The 16,522-nt window shown below is 41.9% G+C and overlaps 1 protein-coding gene and 1 long non-coding RNA gene across 8 annotated transcripts in view; one reads left to right on the top strand and one right to left on the bottom strand.

Annotated features, from left to right (window-relative positions):
- Nucleotides 1–1,019: 1,019 nt before the first annotated feature.
- Nucleotides 1,020–16,522, top strand: part of LOC149981353 (uncharacterized) — a 437,375-nt gene continuing 421,872 nt past the window's right edge. The window contains exon 1 of the long non-coding RNA XR_016483461.1: nt 1,020–1,078. This is a non-coding gene — a long non-coding RNA (uncharacterized LOC149981353). The remainder of the gene's footprint in view (nt 1,079–16,522) is intronic.
- The window catches only part of hcfc1b (host cell factor C1b), a 77,636-nt gene continuing 69,444 nt past the window's right edge, over nt 8,331–16,522 (bottom strand). For all 7 annotated transcript variants that reach the window (XM_036989073.2, XM_036989069.2, XM_090185545.1 and 4 more), the window contains 4 exons: nt 13,934–14,119; nt 11,833–12,142; nt 11,331–11,394; nt 8,331–10,124 (listed from right to left, as the gene is read on the bottom strand). In XM_036989073.2, the coding sequence (XP_036844968.2) occupies nt 10,085–10,124; nt 11,331–11,394; nt 11,833–12,142; nt 13,934–14,119 (600 nt within the window). In that variant the 3' untranslated portion in view covers nt 8,331–10,084. The remainder of the gene's footprint in view (nt 10,125–11,330; nt 11,395–11,832; nt 12,143–13,933; nt 14,120–16,522) is intronic.

A 16,522-nucleotide genomic window follows, 5' to 3' on the forward strand; every position in this document is an offset into this window, starting at 1 on the left:
GTAACTACTTGTTATTACAGTGTAACTATTATTACAATTAACTACAATACTTGTTAAAGTAATTACACTGTAATAAGGACCCCTTAACTTAGTGCTAGGCGTCTCGTCAGTGGGACACCTGTCGACAACTTCCGGTGAAATTGGAGGGCGCGCAATTCAAATAATCATACAAATGATGGATATTAAACATTTAGAAACATACAAGTGTCATATCGGTTAAAAGCTTAAAGTCTTGTTAATCTAACTGCACTGTCCGATTTACAATAGGCTTTACAGCGAAAGCATGCCATGCAATTGTTTGAGGACGACTCCCCACATCAAAATACTTTTCACCCAGCACAGCCTTCATAAAATCACAAATAGCGATTATATATTCACTTACTTTTTGAAAATCTTCCTCTGATTTTTAATCCAAAGGGTCTCAGCTACAACATGCATGGCAGTTTTGTTAGATAAAATCCTTCTTTATATCCCAAAAAGTCAGTTTAGTTGGCGCCATCGATTTGAGTAATCCACTCGTTCAACCTGCAGAGAAAGGAACCCAAAAACCTACCGCTAAACTTTGTTAAAAGAAGTCAAACTAGGTTTCTATCTAATCCTCAGGTACCCTAAAATGTAATTAAACTATAATATTTCAAACAGAAAGAAGAATGTTCAATAGAAAAGTAAAATTAGCAAGTGCGCGTCCTCTTCGTCGCGCACCCACAGACTGATTTCCAGCTGTGACTCCCAGTATTAAAACTCAAAATTCTTCCTCGTTTGGGAAGAAACAAGCCTGAAACCTTGAACTAAGACTGTTACCATCTAGTGGAAGCCGTAGGAATTGCAATCTGGGAGCTGGAATTTCATATGACCCAAAGCTTTCCATTGTTTGGGCTCTCAAAATAAAATGTTTTTCCGGTTGGTTTTTCTTAGGATGTTCTCCTATCATACAAATTGCGTTATAGTCTCATACAATATTTAAACATTTCCACAAACTTTAAAGTGTTTTCTATCCAATGGTACCAGGGCAGCCTGGTGGTTAGAGCGTTGGACTAGTAACCGGAAGGTTGCAAGTTCAAACCCCCGAGCTGACAAGGTACAAATCTGCCCCTGAACAGGCAGTTCAGCACCCACTGTTCCTAGGCCGTCATTGAAAATAAGAATTTGTTCTTAACTGACTTGCCTAGTTAAATAAAGGTAGAAAAAAATAATAATTATATGCATATCCTGGTTTCTGGGCCTGAGTAACAGGCAGTTTACTTTGGGCAAGTCAGTCAGACAGGAAGTGGAGAAAAATAGACCCCAATGAAGCGTTCCACTTTTTTTTTAACAGGGTTCTTCAATAATTATGCATAATAGCTGTTGGATGCGAATTTGATGTCTAGCTGTTTAGTTACTTGGGGAAAAATATTTGTCAACATCAGCTGATTCAGGATGTTCTGAATGACAGTCAAGTGATAAAGTGTGGGTGTGATACTGCACATGATTGAACAACCGCCAAAGATAATTTATGTTGATCTGGACAATTGACAGAACATGTTGGTGTCTATGTTGTTATGGCGATCAAGATAATTACATTATGTCAAGATAACCGAGGTAAGATTACGGCCCATGTACGTCTTGATCGTTTGTTTTCAGAGTTAAAGTGGAGCAAAATCGGGAACATTTTCGGGAACGTTTTTTAAAATATGTTTTTGAAATAGAAGAAAGAAGAAGAAACATTGGCTGTTTTCCCATTTTTTTCATATAAACCCCGCCCCCCACCCCCATATTTAGATTTCCACGTGGGTGGAGTTAAATGTGGAATGCCTGTCATTGGTTAAGTGCACAATCAACACTTCCTGTGAAGTAGGAGTTCTAACCTTCTAACTCCATTCCATGAATCAATTATCAATTAATGAAACAATGAACAGCTGCAATTAACAACCCCTGTGCCACAGTGCCAAGATAAAATAACATTTCTGCACACGATTTAGTGTGTATTGACTTATTAATGAACTGCTGTTACTGTAAATGGTTAGCCGACTGATATAGCTTAGCCACCTAGCTAACCATTGGTTATCTTATTCAATGGTGCCATATAGCCAAAACAACAGTATCTAGTGTTAGTTTGACATATGTCCTAGACATAGTGTGTCAGTGGTTACACATCTAACTAGCTGGAATGAAGATGTGCTGTAAGTCAACCCCACACCTAGAGAGTTAACTTACCCCTTAGATCTCAGAGTTGGACAGGTGTACAGTAAAATTCTACCAAGCCTATCAGAGGGTGAGGTGGAGCTCTCACCATGTCACCACCCATCAATCCCTCTCAGATCTCCACAAGTGTCTAAGTGGGCAGTAGGGGCTAGGGCTTGTTTCTGGACAGGCCATGGGTATTGTGGAAGTTCAGTCAGTCTGGCAAATGTTAAAGGGGCAGTGCAGTTAAAAACTTCATTTACGATACTGGTATCGCCCAGCCCTAGTTTGAGATCGAAATAACACTCTGAAATTGTGAACATTATGATACTGCCCTTGTTGTGTAAGAGCTGTTTTGAAAACAAACTACTGGAATTTCAGCCTGTTCAGGTGGGAGGGGAATTTTAGCCCACATTATGACGTCACAATGTGATCTGATTATAATAGACCAATGACAGTTCATCACAACACGGTGTGTGTGATCCTCCCACTATAACTTGGGAAACTATACAGTTTATTAGGCTACAGATTAAATGAAATTATGAACTTCACAGGGTGGAGTTTGTACATCGGCAGGTGATCGGCCGGTAGCCTAGTAGTTAGAGTGTTGGGCCAGTAACCGAAAGGTTGCTAGATCTAATTGCTAGATCGAATCCCTGAGCTGACAAAGTACAATTCTGTCGTTCTGCCCCTGAACAAGGCAGTTAACCCACTGTTCCTAGGCCGTCATTGAAAATAAGAATTTGTTCTTAAATTACTTAGTTAAACGGAGATTATATTAATAAAATGAAAATCTTAATGCTCCTTTACAATAAATACCAAAGGTCTAATTCTGGTGACATTTGTTTGACAAATTATTATCCACAAAAATCATGTAGACTTGCGGTTGCGAGGCCGGTTGGACGTACTGCCAAATTCTCTAAAACAACGTTGGTGGCGGCTTATGGTAGAGAAGTGAACATTCAATTCTCTGGCAACAGCTCTGTTAGACATTCCTGCAGTCAGCATGCCAATTGCACGCTCCTTCAAAACTTGAGACATCTGTGGCATTGTGTTGTGTGACACAGACGGGCCTCTATAACTTTAAATGGTTGCTGAATTCTTTTTAAACATCTTGAAAACCTCAACACAGACGGCCTCAAATGGTTTAGAAAGTCTATGTATATGTCATTATCAACATCAAATCGCCAATTCATTCATGTCATTTTCCAAATATGTATATTTAAGTATATATTCGGATGTTAGTTACCTTAGTCCCAAAATCACGATCCTCAAAATGTCCGATCCTAAAGTTAAAGTGCTTATTTTTTCCAAAAGTGTCTCCGAGTAGTTCGATGGAATATATACAGTTGAAGTCGGACGTTTACATACACCTTTTCACAATTCCTGACATTTAATCCTAGTAAAAAGTCCCTGTTTTAGGTCAGTTAGGATCATCACTTTATTTTAAAAATGTGAAATTTCAGAATAATAGTAGAGAGAATGATTTATTTCAGATTTTATTTCTTTCATCACATTCCCAGTGGGTCAGAAGTTTACGAACCAAATACTAATTGAGTGTAGCATTGCCTTGAAATTGTTTAACTTGGGTCAAACATTTCAGGTAGCCTTCCACAAGCTTCCCACAATAAGTTGGGTGAATTTTGGCCCATTCCTCCTGACAGAGCTGGTGTAACTGAGTCAGGTTTGTAGGCCTCCTTGCTCCCACATGCTTTTTCAGTTCTGCCCACAAATCTTCTATAGGATTGAGGTCAGGGCTTTGTGATGGCCTCTCCAATACCTTGACTTTGTTGTCCTTAAGCCATTTTGCCACAACTTTGGAAGTATGCTTGGGGTCATTGTCCATTTGGAAAACCCATTTGTGACCAAGCTTTAACTTCCTGACTGATGTCTTGAGATGTTGCTTCAAAATATCCACATAATTTTCCTCATCATGATGCCATCTATTTTATGAAGTGCACCAGTCCCTCCTGCAGCAAAGCACCCCCACAACATGATGTTGCCACCCCCGTGCTTCACGGTTGGAATGATGTTCTTCGGCATTCAAGCGTCCCCCCTTTTCCTCCAAACATAACGATGGTCATTATGACCAAACAGTTCTATTTTTTTTACACCAGGCCAGAGGACACTTCTCCAAAAAGTACAATCTTTGTCCCCATGTGCAGTTGCAAACCGTAGTCTGGCTTTTTATGGCGGTTTTGGAGCAGTGGCTTCCTCCTTGCTGAGCGGCCTTTCAGGTTATGTCGATATAGGACTTGTTTTACTGTGGATAGATACTTTTGTACCTGTTTCCTCCTGCAGCTTCACAAGGATTGATTTGCACTTTCCGCACCAAAGTACGTTCATCTCTAGGAGACAGAACGCGTCTTCTTCCTGAGGGGTATGAGGGCTGCGTAGTCCCATGGTGTTTATACTTGCGTACTATTGTTTGTACAGATAAACATGGTACCTTCAGGCGTTTGGAAATTGCTCCCAAGGATGAACCAGACTTTCTAAGGGCTGATTTCTTTTGATTTTCCCATGACGTCAAGCAAAGGCACTGAGTTTGAAGGTAGGCCTTGAAATACATCCACACCTCCAATTGACTCAAATGGTGTCAATTAGCCTATCAGAAGCTTCTAAAGACATGACATAATTTTCTGGAATTTTCCAAGCTGTTTAAAGGCACAGTCAACTTAGTGTAGGTAAACTTCTGACCCACTGGAATTGTGATACAGTGAATTATAAGTGAAATAATCTGCCTGTAAACAATTGTTGGAAAAATGACTTGTGTCATGTACAAATTAGATGTCCTAATCGACTTGCCAAAACAAGAAATGTGTGGAGTGGTTGAAAAACTAGTTTTAATGACTCCAACCTGAGTGTATGTAAACTTCCCGACTTCGACTGTATGAGAAAATAATTTTTGTTTGCTAATGCCCAAGTTTGACCAAAATGATGGAACAAGTGTAAATGCATGTTTTTAAGAATGCCAAAAAATCAACTATAAAGGTTTATGCCATAGTTTAAGTATGCACAGTATGATTAAATAGTCCATTAGTAGATTTGATCACTGAATTTGTTCAAAATCTGTGACTATCCTAATTTGGCTACTTGTATATTTTTACCGCTTAAAAATGACATTACATGTGACATTACTCTCTGGCCCACAAAGTCAGACTCTGACAAAGTCAAGATCTTCTGGTGGAGTCTGCTGAGAGGTTCTACAGTGCATCATCCCACTGAGGTCCTTCATGGCCATTCAGACCACAACTGTAGTTGTACAACATGACTTTGTATTTTCTGTGTATTTGCATGTCTTTTCATTCCGTTATATTACGCTTTTAAGTTTTTTTTCTTTTAAAGCATCCATTCCATAGTTTGTGTTTGTTTTGATAATCCACTGTTTAAGTTGAAAGGTTAAGGATGTTTACCATAAAATGTCCTATAATTTCTATTATGCTTATTTTAACCTTGAAAATGGCCTTAAAAAAAGTAGTTTTTGTGGGTATCTGTACTTACCTATTAATATTTTTTTTACAACTTTTACTTCACTACATTCCTAAAGAAAATAATGTACTTTCTACTCAAATACATTTTCCACAACATCCAAAAGTACTTGTTACCTACTGTCATCCCTACTGCCTCTGATCTGGAGGACTCACTAAACAGAGAACATCCCTGGTCATCTACTGTCTCTGATCTGGAGGACTCACTAAACAGAGAACAACCCTGGTCATCCCTACTGCCTCTGATCTGGAGGACTCACTAAACAGAGAACATCCCTGGTCATCCCTACTGTCTCTGATCTGGAGGACTCACTAAACAGAGAACATCCCTGGTCATCTACTGTCTCTGATCTGGAGGACTCACTAAACAGAGAACATCCCTGGTCATCTACTGTCTCTGATCTGGAGGACTCACTAAACAGAGAACATCCCTGGTCACCCTACTGCCTCTGATCTGGAGGACTCACTAAACAGAGAACATCCCTGGTCACCCTACTGCCTCTGATCTGGAGGACTCACTAAACAGAGAACATCCCTGGTCACCCTACTGCCTCTGATCTGGAGGACTCACTAAACAGAGAACATCCCTGGTCATCCCTACTGTCTCTGATCTGGAGGACTCACTAAACAGAGAACATCCCTGGTCATCCCTACTGTCTCTGATCTGGAGGACTCACTAAACAGAGAACATCCCTGGTCGTCCCTACTGTCTCTGATCTGGAGGACTCACTAAACAGAGAACATCCCTGGTCATCCCTACTGTCTCTGATCTGGAGGACTCACTAAACAGAGAACATCCCTGGTCATCCCTACTGTCTCTGATCTGGAGGACTCACTAAACAGAGAACATCCCTGGTCATCCCTACTGCCTCTGATCTGGAGGACTGACTAAACAGAGAACATCCCTGGTCGTCCCTACAGCCCCTGATCTGGAGGACTCACTAAACAGAGAACATCCCTGGTCCTCCCTACTGCCTCTGATCTGGAGGACTCACTAAACAGAGAACATCCCTGGTCATCCCTACTGACTCTGATCTGGAGGACTCACTAAACAGAGAACATCCCTGGTCATCCCTACTGTCTCTGATCTGGAGGACTCACTAAACAGAGAACATCCCTGGTCATCCCTACTGCCTCTGATCTGGAGGACTCACTAAACAGAGAACATCCCTCTGGTCATCCCTACTGCCTCTGATCTGGAGGACTCACTAAAAAGAGAACATCCCTGGTCATCCCTACTGACTCTGATCTGGAGGACTCACTAAACAGAGAACATCCCTGGTCATCCCGACTGCCTCTGATATGGAGGACTCACTAAACAGAGAACATCCCTGGTCATCCCTACTGCCTCTGATCTGGAGGACTCACTAAACAGAGAACATCCCTGGTCACCCTACTGCCTCTGATCTGGAGGACTCACTAAACAGAGAACATCCCTGGTCATCCCTACTGCCTCTGATCTGGAGGACTCACTAAACAGAGAACATCCCTGGTCACCCTACTGCCTCTGATCTGGAGGACTCACTAAACAGAGAACATCCCTGGTCATCCCTACTGCCTCTGATCTGGAGGACTCACTAAACAGAGAACATCCCTGGTCATCCCTACTGTCTCTGATCTGGTGGACTCACTAAACATCCCTACTGTCTCTGATCTGGTGGACTCACTAAACAGAGAACATCCCTGGTCATCCCTACTGTCTCTGATCTGGTGGACTCACTAAACAGAGAACAGCCCTGGTCATCCCTACTGCCTCTGATCTGGAGGACTCACTAAACAGAGAACATCCCTGGTCATCTCTACTGCCTCTGATCTGGATGACTCACTAAACAGAGAACATCCCTGGTCATCCCTACTGCCTCTGATCGGGAGGACTCACTAAACAGAGAACATCCCTGGTCATCTCTACTGCCTCTGATCTGGATGACTCACTAAACAGAGAACATCCCTGGTCATCCCTACTGCCTCTGATCTGGAGGACTCACTAAACAGAGAACATCCCTGGTCATCCCTACTGCCTCTGGTCTGGAGGACTCACTAAACACAAATGCTTTGTTTGTAAATGATGTCTGAGTGTTGGAGTGTACCCCTGGCTATCTGTAATGATGTCTGAGTGTTGGAGTGTACCCTGGCTATCTGTAAATTATGTCTGAGTGTTGGAGTGTTCCCCTGGCTATTTGTAATGATGTCTGAGTGTTGGAGTGTACCCCTGGCTATCTGTAATGATGTCTGAGTGTTGGAGTGTACCCTGGCTATCTGTAAATTATGTCTGAGTGTTGGAGTGTTCCCCTGGCTATTTGTAATGATGTCTGAGTGTTGGAGTGTACCCCTAGCTATCTATAAATGATGTCTGAGTGTTGGAGTGTTCCCCTGGCTAGCCGTAAATTAAACAAGAACATCGTGCCGTCCGGTTTTCTTAATAAGGAATTTAAAATGATTTATACATTTACTTTTAATACTTATGTACATTTAAAACCCAAATACTTTTTAAACCTTTACTCAAGTAGTATTTTATTGGGTAACTTTCACTCGAGTCATTTTCTATAAAGGTATCCTTACTTTTTACGCAAGTATGAGAATTGGGTACTTTTTTCCTCCACTGGTGACAAGACATTACTGAGCAGGGAGACAAGACATTACTGAGCAGGGAGACAAGACATTACTGAGCAGGGAGACAAGACATTTTCAGATTTTTTTAGTTTTTTTTTTATATATATATATCAAGACATAAAGCAACCAAGATGACAAACCTGTAAAAACATTTTTTTGTTACAGATAATTATATAAAAAAGAGATTATTTTTTATTTTGTATTTTATTTTTTTTCAACTTTACTTGCTACGTGAAGGAAGGAACTAATTTACAACTGAGCTCAAACCCTGTTTGCTGCTGCACCATTCAATCATTCTTCATAACGAACATTTCCCACCTCTCGGTAAATAAAATGCTCCGTTTCAAAAGTACATGTCAACTACATGGAAAACATCACACACACTTGCATACCTAAACATATGTAAAGCAAATAATAATAACAACAACAACAATACACCAAAAGTAATGAGAATGGTTATCAATATCAACAGTTTGTCCGCATTTGGGGGGGGGCAGAAAATATCCCAGTTAATTCTCAGAACTCTAAAAAAACAAGGCTTGGAACAAAAAGAACCTTCTAAATTCCATAGATGTCAACCAATGGATTCCGTGGACTATCGACAGGTTGAGACGACGAGGAGCTTTTCTCTCTGCGAATCAATTCCTTTAATTACATTTTTTTATTTTTTATTACTGAAAGTATAAACCAAACAAAAAAAAACATTCACTCGCCTCTTTCGTTCAGTCAAATCTTTCGTTTCTGTTCTTTCATCTTCCGCAGCAGAGCAAGTAACAAAAAGTCCTTATTTACCGGCTCATTAGACCACCAATTCTGAAATAAGTGGCACATTACCTGGCGAATAAAGGCTGTAAAAAAAAACAAAAAAACATTGTACTTTTCACCCTGGTTGGCAGTCAGCCAGTGTCCACACACCCTCCAACGAAAGGAAACAGACTAGAGAATTAAAGGAGTCTCCTAAACCTACTACTTCCTTTTCTTTACTTGAGTGAAACTCTCGTTCTTTTTTTTTACTCCCTTGTGGCGCGGGCGAACACAGTGATGTCACAAAGCCGGGACAAATATGAAGTCTTAAATCGGTTGATGATGATGATGACGACGACGACGACTCCCCTTCAATGGAGAAACACTCTGTCCTCCCCAAGTGCTGTCTGTTTTCCAATATCGGTGTGTTTTTTTGTCCCCATGACAACGTGATGACGCTGTGTTCTTCCATAGCAACCGTCTGATCCTTCTACATGTGACCAATCGACCCGAAGCGCAAACGACATCGGACATACACAGCTATTTGTGCTGTGTAATGACTTGTGTTGATAAACCGTGATGGAGAAAAAGCATGGGACAGAGACGAAAAGAACTAGCTAGCAACTACAGTTAAAACGCCACAGTGTTGTTTTTTGTATTTTGTTTGTTTGTTGATTTCACCGAAAATCATTACAAATTAAAATGTTTTAAAAAAAAGCCAAGAAAAATGTAATTGTGTGCTTTCAACCATTTTAACAGAAGATCAGTAATAAACCAATAGAGAGAACAGGAGGTTGGAAACAAGGTGTCCGTGGGCACCACAACCTCGAGTGACGAGGGCAGGGCTCTGGGATTAATTTCATCTGGGTTTTTCTTGCCGCCATTTTGTGAATGATGGGTGGTTTGGGGGGGGGGGGGGGGGGGGCGACCGGTCTGGGTCCAGGTTTGTGGGCCGGTCTGGGTCCAGGTTTGTGGGGCTGAGGTTGAGGCAAGGATATCGTAGGTAGTTGGTGAGGGGTGTTGTATTCAGTTCAGTAATAGTCATCGTGGACAACAAGGGGAGGAGGAGAAGGAAACTCCCTTTACTGGTCTGATCTGGCCTTCTTTGGACCGGCAGCTTTCCTAAAGGAGAGAAACAACACCAGTCAACAGATGAACATAGACAGGGGGGCTGTTAAAAGAGTCATGAGAGAGCGTTATAGGAGTGGAGCTGAGAGTCAAGACCAGAATAAAAGTTGAGAGTTTAATGTTCACCTGTGTTGAATGTTATAATTGTTTTTTGTTGTTGTGTGCATCTCTGAAGTGATGTTGTATCGAGTCATTTCATGTTGATCTAAGATCTTGATCAGAAACTCTGGCAGAAATACAGCCGGTATGAGGCAAAACGCATCGTACCGGGCTTGATGTTTTTGTTTGATACCTTGAAAAGTTAATTGCTGACATGCAAAGCGTTTTGGGACTGCATCAACAGCGGACTAATTAAACAAATACCAAAATATCGTAGTGGAGCGTTAGAAGTTGAGCGTAAAGTTAAGAATTATGACAGAGGGGTCACAACTGACTACTCAAGTACTTTGTTCAAATAAATTCATGGCATTTTTTAATTTATTTTTAAGAATGTATAGTTAAATAACCTATTATTTCATGTGGATAAGAGAGACCGAGAGAGAGAGAGAGACCGAGAGAGAGACAGAGAGAGAGAGACAGAGAGAGAGAGACAGAGAGAGAGAGACAGAGAGACAGAGAGAGAGACCGAAACAGAGACCAAGAGAAACAGAGACCTAGAGAGACCGAGACCAAGAGAGACAGAGAGAGAGAGAAAGAGACCGAAACAGAGACCAAGAGAGACAGAGACAGAGAGAGAGAGAAAGAGACCGAGAGAGAGACAGAGACCGAGAGAGAGAAAGAGACCGAAACAGAGACCAAGAGAGACAGAGACAGAGAGAGAAAGAGAGACCGAGACAGAGAGAGAGAGAGAAAGAGACCGAAACAGAGACCAAGAGAAACAGAGACCAAGAGAGACAGAGACAGAGAGAGAGAGAGAAAGAGACCGAAACAGAGACCAAGAGAGACAGAGAGAAAGAGAGACCGAGAGAGAGACAAAGAGACCAAGAGAGAGAAAGAGACCAAAACAGAGACCAAGAGAGACAGAGACAGAGAGAAAGAGAGACCGAGAGAGAGACAGAGAGAGAGAAAGAGACCAAGAGAGAGAAAGAGACCGAAACAGAGACCAAGAGAGACAGAGACAGAGAGAGAGAGAAAGAGAGAGAGACAGAGACAGAGAGAGAGAGAGAGACAGAGAGACCGAGACAGATGAAGGGTACTCACATGTCAGGTGAGGAGCCTGGTCTCTTAGCAGTTGGTTTAGCTGCAACGCCATCTTTACCCATCTCTACAGGGAGAGGACATAGGATTGTAATAATATATTTTATTATAGCACTTTTCATTAAAACGAAAATCTCAAAGACGCTTTAAAAACTTGTCAAATACTTTTTTAAAATTTTTTAAAGGAAAGAGCATCATGAAGTATGGTTGTTGCTATGGTTGTTGCTATGGGGTCCATCAATCTTCATTTCAATATATCAAGGTCAACACAAGTCAAGTTTGGATTTGTTCCATTATAAATAACCAGAGTCCTCTGGTTATAATAAAATATCAACCTTTCGTTCATATGTATTGATTGATACAGGGAATTAATTCCCTTTGAGATCAATGGGAGAGCTCTGTTTCACTTAAGAGCAGCACAAAATACAAAAACACAATGAGGAATTAGTGACACGATTCAAACACTTTAGAGAGAGACAGAGGAGGCTAGCTTAGCGTTCCGTACCTTGGAGCCACCTGACCTGCGTGGCAGGGCCGTAACCTTTCTCGTTGCGGGCTGCGATGCGGAAGATGATGGCAGGCTTGGTGGTGTAGTCTATGTGTGCGTTGGAGAGGCTGGACGACTGCACCAGGCAGGAAGGGTTGGGCCCACAGAACACTCGCATGAAAGCCAGCTGGGCTGGGGTGGTGGTGGTGGTGGGCTTGGCCTGCTCCCCGCTCTGGGCGCTCTGGATGGCCAGGTACACCGAGTACTCAATGATCTTACCAGATGTGACCGACGGAGGCTCCCAGGTCAGGTGGGCGCCGTCTGGGCTCTGAGGGGAGAGAGGAGGAGTGGGGAGAGAGAGAAGAGGGGAGAGAGAGAGGGAAGAGGGGAGAGAGAGAGGGAAGAGGGGAGGAGTGGGGAGAGAGAGAGAGGGAAGAGAGAGAGGGGGAAGAGGGGAGAGAGAGAGAGAGGGGGAAGAGGGGAGAGAGGAGAGAGGAGAAAGGAGAAAGGAGAGAGGAGAGAGGAGAGAGAAGAGAGAGAGAGGGAGACAAACTTTAAACTCCAGTGAGACAAATGTAGCATTACTGACCTCTGACATGGTGTGTTCTGAGTTTTGAAATAAATAAATAACACTCCCTGGGCAAAGGACGTTTAAAAATAATTTTTTATAAAACAACTTTCGTGGTTAAATAAATTACACGGAACAAAAATATACAAAACACCATGCAACAACTTCTGAGTTACAGTTCATAAGGAAATCAGTCAATTTAAATATATTCATTAGACCCTAATCTATGGATTTCACATGACTTGGGAATAGATATGAATCTGTTGGTCACAGATACCTCAAAGGTAAGGGAGTGGATCAGAGAACCAGTCAGTATCTGGTGTTGCCACCATTTGCCTCATGCAGCGTGACAAATCTCCTTCACATAGAGTTGATCAGGCTGGTGATTGTGGCCTGTGGAATGTTGTCCCACTCCTCTTCAATGGCTGTGTGAAGTCGCTGGATATTGGGCGGGAACTGGAACACACTGTCGATCCAGAGCATCCCAAACATGCTCAATGGGTGACGTGTCTGGTGAGTATGGAGGCCATGGAAGAACTGGGCCATTTTCAGCTTCCAGGAATTGTGTACTGATCCTTGCGATATGGGGCCATGCATTATCATGCTGAAACATGAGGTGATGGCGGCAGATGAATGGCACGAAAATGGACCTCAGGATCTCGTCACGGTGTCACTGTGCATACAAGTTGCCATTGAAAATAATACAATTGTGTTCATTGTCTGTAGCTTATGCCCGCCCATACCATAGGCCCACCATGGGGAACTCTGTTCACAGCATTTACATCAACAAACCGCTCGCACTCACGACGCCATCTTCCTGGAACAGTTGAAACCGGGATTCATCTGTGAAGAGCAGACTTCCGACAGCGTGCCAGTGCCACATCGAAGGTGAGCATTTGCCCTGTTGAGGACGTATGAGCACGCAGATGAGCTTCCCTGAGACTGTTTCTGACAGTTGTGCAGAAATTCTTCGGTTTTGCAAACCCCCAGTTTCATCAGCTGTCCGGGTGGCTGGTCTCAGACGATCCCACAGGTGAAGAAGCCGGAAGTGGAGGTCCTGGGCTGGCAGTGGATATACATGGTCTGCGGTTGTAATGCCGGTTGGACGTACTGCCAAATTCTCTAAAACGATGTTGGAGGCGGCTTATGGTAGAGAAATGAACATTCAATTCCCTGGCAACAACTCTGGTGGACATTCCTGCAGTCAGCATGCCAATTGCACGCTCACTTAAAACTTGAGACATCTGTGGCGTTGTGATGTGTGACGTATCTGCACATTACACTTAAGAGTGGTCTTTTATTGTTCCCAGCACAAGGTGCACCTGTGTAACGACCATGCTGTTTAATCAGCTTCTTGATATGCCACACCTGTCAAGTAGATGGATTATCTTGGCAAAAGGATAAGTACTAACAAGGATGTAAACAAATTTGTGCACAACATTTGAGAGAAATAAGCTTTTTCTGGGATCTTTTATTTCAGCTCATGAAGCACGGGACCAACACGGTACACGTTGCCTTCATATTTGTTGTGTAAAAATGCAAATGTGTTACCTTGCTGATCTTGATAGCACAGGGAGCTCCGGGGAAGCCTGGTAGACACGTCTTGAAGGCCGAGACCTCTGAGAAGTTCCCCCGACCGCAGGTGTTGATCCCGGCCACTCTGAATTTATAGGCCGTCCCAGGCTGGAGATCCATCTTCTTCATTTGACTGTAGTCTGGGATCGCCCCAGAGTCATCCTACAAGAGCAAGACAAGTTCAGTCACACACACACACACGACGTGATTCAATTAAATTCAAGTTAATTGGTAGCGTACACAGATTTGCAGATGTGATCTAAGATGCAGCTAAATGCTTGTTTCGTTAACTCCAACAGTGCAGTAGTAATACGTTAACTCCAACAGTGCAGTAGTAATACGTTAACTCCAACAGTGCAGTAGTAATACGTTAACTCCAACAGTGCAGTAGTAATACGTTAACTCCAACAGTGCAGTAGTAATACGTTAACTCCAACAGTGCAGTAGTAATACGTTAACTCCAACAGTGCAGTAGTAATACGTTAACTCCAACAGTGCAGTAGTAATACGTTAACTCCAACAGTGCAGTAGTAATACGTTAACTCCAACAGTGCAGTAGTAATACGTTAACTCCAACAGTGCAGTAGTAATACGTTAACTCCAACAGTGCAGTAGTAATACGTTAACTCCAACAGTGCAGTAGTAATACGTTAACTCCAACAGTGCAGTAGTAATACGTTAACTCCAACAGTGCAGTAGTAATACGTTAACTCCAACAGTGCAGTAGTAATACGTTAACTCCAACAGTGCAGTAGTAATACGTTAACTCCAACAGTGCAGTAGTAATACGTTAACTCCAACAGTGCAGTAGTAATACCTAGCAGTACAAAAAACACACAATCATAAAAGTAAAAAACAAATCCCAGAACAAGCAGTGACGTTGACCGAAGAAAATGATCTTGGGAGAAGAGACGTGGTAGTAGAGTAGTGGTCTGAGGTAACACTTAATGTATTGTAGAGTAGTGGTCTGAGGTAACACTTAATGTATTGTGGTAGTAGAGTAGTGGTCTGAGGTAACACTTAATGTATTGTAGAGTAGTGGTCTGAGGTAACACTTAATGTATTGTAGAGTAGTGGTCTGAGGTAATACTTAATGTATTGTAGAGTAGTGGTCTGAGGTAACACTTAATGTATTGTAGAGTAGTGGTCTGAGGGAACACACTTAATGTATTGTAGAGTAGTGGTCTGAGGGAACACACTTAATGTATTGTAGAGTAGTGGTCTGAGGTAACACTTAATGTATTGTAGATATGTGGTAGTAGAGTATAGACACTTAATGTATTGTAGATATGTGGTAGTAGAGTATAGACACTTAATGTATTGTAGATATGTGGTAGTAGTGGTCTGAGGTAACACACTTAATGTATTGTAGAGTAGTGGCCTGAGGGAACACACTTAATGTATTGTAGAGTAGTGGTCTGAGGGAACACTTAATGTATTGTAGATATGTGGTAGTAGTGGTCTGAGGTAACACTTAATGTATTGTAGATATGTGGTAGTAGTGGTCTGAGGTAACACTTAATGTATTGTAGATATGTGGTAGTAGAGTAGTGGTCTGAGGTAACACTTAATGTATTGTAGACATGTGGTAGTAGTGGTCTGAGGTAACACTTAATGTATTGTAGATATGTGGTAGTAGAGTAGTGGTCTGAGGGAACACACTTAATGTATTGTAGATATGTGGTAGTAGTGGTCTGAGGTAACACTTAATGTATTGTAGAGTAGTGGTCTGAGGGAACACACTTAATGTATTGTAGAGTAGTGGTCTGAGGTAACACTTAATGTATTGTAGAGTAGTGGTCTGAGGGAACACACTTAATGTATTGTAGAGTAGTGGTCTGAGGTAACACTTAATGTATTGTAGAGTAGTGGTCTGAGGTAATACTTAATGTATTGTGGTAGTAGAGTAGTGGTCTGAGGTAACACTTAATGTATTGTAGAGTAGTGGTCTGAGGTAACACTTAATGTATTGTAGAGTAGTGGTCTGAGGTAACACTTAATGTATTGTAGAGTAGTAGTGATCTGAGGTAATACTTAATGTATTGTAGATATGTGGTAGTAGTGGTCTGAGGTAACACTTAATGTATTGTAGAGTAGTGGTCTGAGGTAACACTTAATGTATTGTAGAGTAGTGGTCTGAGGTAACACTTAATGTATTGTAGAGTAGTGGTCTGAGGTAACACTTAATGTATTGTAGAGTAGTGGTCTGAGGTAACACTTAATGTATTGTAGAGTAGTGGTCTGAGGTAACACTTAATGTATTGTAGAGTAGTGGTCTGAGGGAACACACTTAATGTATTGTAGAGTAGTGGTCTGAGGTAACACTTAATGTATTGTGGTAGTAGTGGTCTGAGGTAACACTTAATGTGTTGTAGATATGTGGTAGTAGAGTAGTGGTCTGAGGTAACACTTAATGTATTGTAGATATGTGGTAGTAGTGGTCTGAAGTAACACTTAATGTATTGTGGTAGTAGTGGTCTGAGGTAACACTTAATGTATTGTAGAGTACTGGTCTGAGGGAACACACTTAATGTGTTGTAGAGTAGTGGTCTGAGGGAACACACT

Source organism: Oncorhynchus mykiss, chromosome 9 (genome assembly GCF_057628025.1).
Source record: "Oncorhynchus mykiss isolate SJ-2025 chromosome 9, ASM5762802v1, whole genome shotgun sequence".
In the NCBI taxonomy this organism is placed as follows: domain Eukaryota; kingdom Metazoa; phylum Chordata; class Actinopteri; order Salmoniformes; family Salmonidae; genus Oncorhynchus; species Oncorhynchus mykiss.